Source organism: Cornus florida, unplaced genomic scaffold (assembly GCF_030987335.1).
Source record: "Cornus florida cultivar Cherokee Brave unplaced genomic scaffold, ASM3098733v1 CherokeeBrave_3.0.0_Hap2_Chr01, whole genome shotgun sequence".
NCBI lineage: Eukaryota > Viridiplantae > Streptophyta > Magnoliopsida > Cornales > Cornaceae > Cornus > Cornus florida.
The window spans coordinates 17,612,020-17,616,186 of NW_026775571.1; the positions used below are offsets into that span (position 1 = coordinate 17,612,020).

General features: G+C 36.8%; 1 protein-coding gene across 1 annotated transcript; it reads right to left on the reverse strand.

Moving 5' to 3' along the window:
- Positions 1–308: 308 nt before the first annotated feature.
- On the reverse strand, positions 309–3,193 carry LOC132269711 (protein ACCELERATED CELL DEATH 6-like). Its single transcript, XM_059770970.1, has 3 exons — positions 2,590–3,193; positions 1,476–1,999; positions 309–1,028 (listed from the first exon to the last, which is right to left on the reverse strand). The coding sequence occupies exons 1-3, from the start codon at positions 3,191–3,193 to the stop codon at positions 309–311; spliced, it is 1,848 nt and encodes a 615-aa protein (XP_059626953.1).
- Positions 3,194–4,167: the final 974 nt, after the last annotated feature.

Consider the following 4,167-nt stretch of genomic DNA (forward strand, 5'->3'; position numbering starts at 1 on the left):
AATGTGTATTAATTTTCTTGTTCCATGTATTATATATATATATATAATAAATATTTCAATAGTAATAACTGCTGAAAATAAATATGATATTAGAAAGCAAGTAAAGTACATGAAATGACTTACTGAAAGAGAAAATTTTAACTTGACTGACCAAAAAAAAAGTACATCAAATGAAAATAAAGCTGTGATGTGGAGATGTGCAGAGAGACTTCTTCATTCTTTAATCCTTCATATATACTGGTCCTCCAATGGTATCAGAAATTTTCACTTATCCCATGTTTTTCTTTCATTAACCTTTCTTGTCTCTTTCACCACCAAAATTTCCTATGCCTAATTTGATTTCTAATTGTCAGAAAAATAAGAAATCCAAAGCCGCCAAGGACAGCAGCCACTATTGCAATGATGATTACCGTCATCCCTCCCAAAAGAAATAACTCCATAGCTCTGCGCAATGCCCAACGAAAAACCTCGATAGTTTTGCATGTAAACACCCTTACCTCATTTTTAAAGTCATCAGCTACTGCAAGGTATGCTTGCATGAACCAACTTAAAGCATTTACAAGAAAGAGGCAACAAATGAGGATTACACTAATAGCGAGCACCGGTGAATGTGCCAACACAACATAAAAGCCGGTCATGAATGCAACCACCATTGCTGCAATAGCGCATACAAGGGTTGCAAGAGCGTTGCGATAGCCGTTAGCACACTTAGTTTTGTCTTCATAAGTGGATGCAGATATGTGGGTAAATACAGCTTTAATGGAGAAGATCATAGCAATAGCATCCGTCAAGACAAATACTTTGAAAGCTGCTCGTCTTATTAAAACTGCCATACCTTGATTTGGCCCATCGTTGCCATCATAGCCTCCTGGAATGGTGAAACCAGCTGCAAAGGTCATGGTTGCTATAAGTGTAGCTACTATCAAATTGTTGTCCGCAATTTTAGTAGCCAGCTCATTCAATCGAGTAGAGTCGTTTCCTTTGTGTATTTTGAATTTGAATTTGTTTCGGCGACTCACTTCTGGTACCTGTGTTTTTTCCAAATTAAAAAAATGAAATAAATTTGAAAACAGCAGTACTGATTCTATCGCCAAAATTTGCTAATCATATCATGAAAATTTGTGCAAGTACATTAAGACAACTTAATACAAGGCACTTTAATTACCTGTAAATTCACACCTTTTATCAAGATTAATGTATTGTTACAACACTTATGATCTAACACCTGATGACATGAACTTGTGTGCGATTTGAATCTATACATACAAAATTCACTGTACTAATTCACTGATACCCTCAACCATCACATAAACTTTTCATCTACACAAGGACAATGACTCTTCTTTTGACAAGGTAGCATATTTATAATTCCAAATATCTAAGCAATTAGACAAGGTAGCATATTTAGCAATTAGCATGTATTCAGGAAATGAATTTTTTTTTCATATTATACACAAGCTATGTACCATCCTTACCTCATGTGGATACATTTCACGGTTGCCACCATATACTACTTTGAGGGCAGTCAAAACTTTGGCCTTGCTATCCTCGCTACGATCATCTTTGAGACAGTACTTCTGATAATCGGATTTAGCACAAAGCAAATGAAGAGGGGTGTTTCGATCTATGTCTTTCTGATTTATGAGGTTGTTGGAGAAGGAATTTTCTAAGATAAATTGGATTGTTTCATTTTTCTCGTTCTCCACTGCAATGTGGAGGATATTCTGACAGTTACTGTTAATCATCTCCCAGCAATCTGGACAATATGAAAAAAGTACTTTCATGATATCTAGATGACCTTGACTAGCTGCTAGGTGAAGAGCAGTCTTATTATCATCTGCTTCTGCAGCAAGGTATGCCACGGATTTATCTAGATCAAGTAGCTGTCTAACTGCTGATACATCACCAAACCATGTAGCATAGTGAAGTGGACTCCATCCATATACATCTGCTTTCTTGATTAGTGATGGCTCCCAGTCGTATAATTTTTCTATGCATTCTGAAAGAGAACATTGTATTAGCAACTCATACTAGCTAACAAGTAAAAATAGATTAAACGTACATATATAAGAGTAAAAGTAAAACATATTTGAACTTGCTTGTTCCTTTAGTAAAACATAATAATTTGGATTTTTTAATTAATTTTATTTAAATCCTTTTTTTTATGCGGTAATGACAATACGTGAACGAGGTCCTACTTCAAATACTAATAGCCTTGTAATCTTGTGCTATTTTCTGACCTTTCAAACTAGAAGGTTAATAGAAACAAAAAATTAATTTTTTTGGCCAATGAAAATAATAATAAAAAAATGGCTACTCCAAATTAAAAACTGGAACCGGGTCAATTAATCTATTGGAGAACGGCATACTCAATTAGCATTAAGAACTTTTCATACTGGCGGAGTATTCACAGGGGACTACAGAACATGTATGAGCCCCTTCTAATGGAAAAATAAAATTCAATGACGATTTGGTTCATCCGACACCTACACCAACCCGGCACAAAACTAATTTGTGTTATCTATGTTTTTTTTTCACTTCTGCAAACTAGCAAAACAGTTGAAGAAAATATTTTGTTATAGGAACTACCTTTGTCATAAGAGATTGTTGCCGCGTGTAAAGCCGTTCGTCCATTTGGACCAATGTAAGCCTGTGAAATGTAAGCTTTTGAAATGGTATTTTCCAAAATTTTGGACAGAATAGATAGATAACATCTTTGCGCAGCCAGGTAAATTAGATTCTCCTTGGCTTTGTTGGGTGGATGTAAATACTCAGGGTCTTCCGTCATCAAAATGTTAACCACATCAAGATGATTATTTCGCACAGCCTCGTATAAGGCCGTCTCCCCCTCCACATTACTCATCCTCAGCATCTTCTTGGTCTTGGTAACTCTAGTCCCGCCTTCGAGGTCTTGATCGTCGCCTGTTTTTGTAGAATCAATGAGTTCTTGTACTGTGGTAGTGTGTCCTTCCCTTGCTGAAATGTGAAGTGAAGTCTCACCTTTGATATTCACAGACGAAACCAGTGATCCATACTTCTGTAAGATCTCTTTCACACATTGTGTTTGGCCGAATTCAGCTGCGATGTGGAGGACTGTGTTTTTGTTGGGCGTCACTTGGACTTCAAGCTGAGCAAATTTTTGTATGACATCAACATTTCCCTCTTTGGCTGCGTTGTATAAGACTGAATCCATAGTCTCAGTTTTCAGCCTGCCTTAGCTTCCTGAAGCGAAGTTTTGCCCATTTATTCACTTGCCCAGTTGACTTTGGGCGTCCTCGTTGTTACATATATATGCAAGTTGTTGAATTTTAAAGAAAATAAAAGACACAACCAGTACGTTGAATAGAGAAGCATTTTATCCAACCAACAACTTGTATTTCTACAATTATCAAATGAAAAAGGGACAGTTGAAGTAGCTAGATCCACAAGGAATCTTATGACGGATTAGTATATAGATTTGTAAACAATAGGGATTAAGGGATGACCAAGAAATAAAGTATACTAATTTTGTTTGAAATTAATACAACTATTTGCTATTGGTTATGGACGTCATGCATGCTTGCTATTAACTACGTCACTGCATTTTAAAGAAAATTAACTAGCTGGAGCACATGAATAGATTCGTGAAAATGGAGCTTAAAGTTCTCATCAACAATTAATTATTTTTAGAAAATTAACCGCATTTTTTATGAAAGCCGGTAGAAGTCTTTGACTTTATTACAGTATGATATTGGTCAGTGAGTCTTCAAATTCACAGAAGAAGCCGGTTCTTCATGTGTACGTAACGGTCGCTAATGCATTCAATGGGCAAGAAACAACCGGTTCAATCGTGCACGCAGTTGCTGGTTTCTTCAATATCAAAAATCAACTAGTTGGCCAGAAACAACCAGGCCTACTGCATAGAACCGGCCAGAAACAGCGGGTTCAGTGGCGCACTTGCTGGTTTCTTGAATATCGAAAAGCAACTACCTGACAAGAAACAGCCGGTTCAGTCGTGCACTAGCCGAAGTGAAGCGTTGACGTTTCAAATCTGGGACAATGTGCTCCGGCCCACACATCCTACTATCCAAGCCTCATCCTGTATCCAGATGGGACTATTATAATTTATTCGTTAGCTGCCCATTATTGTACACAAACAAAATAAACTCAATATATAGGCAGGAGAAT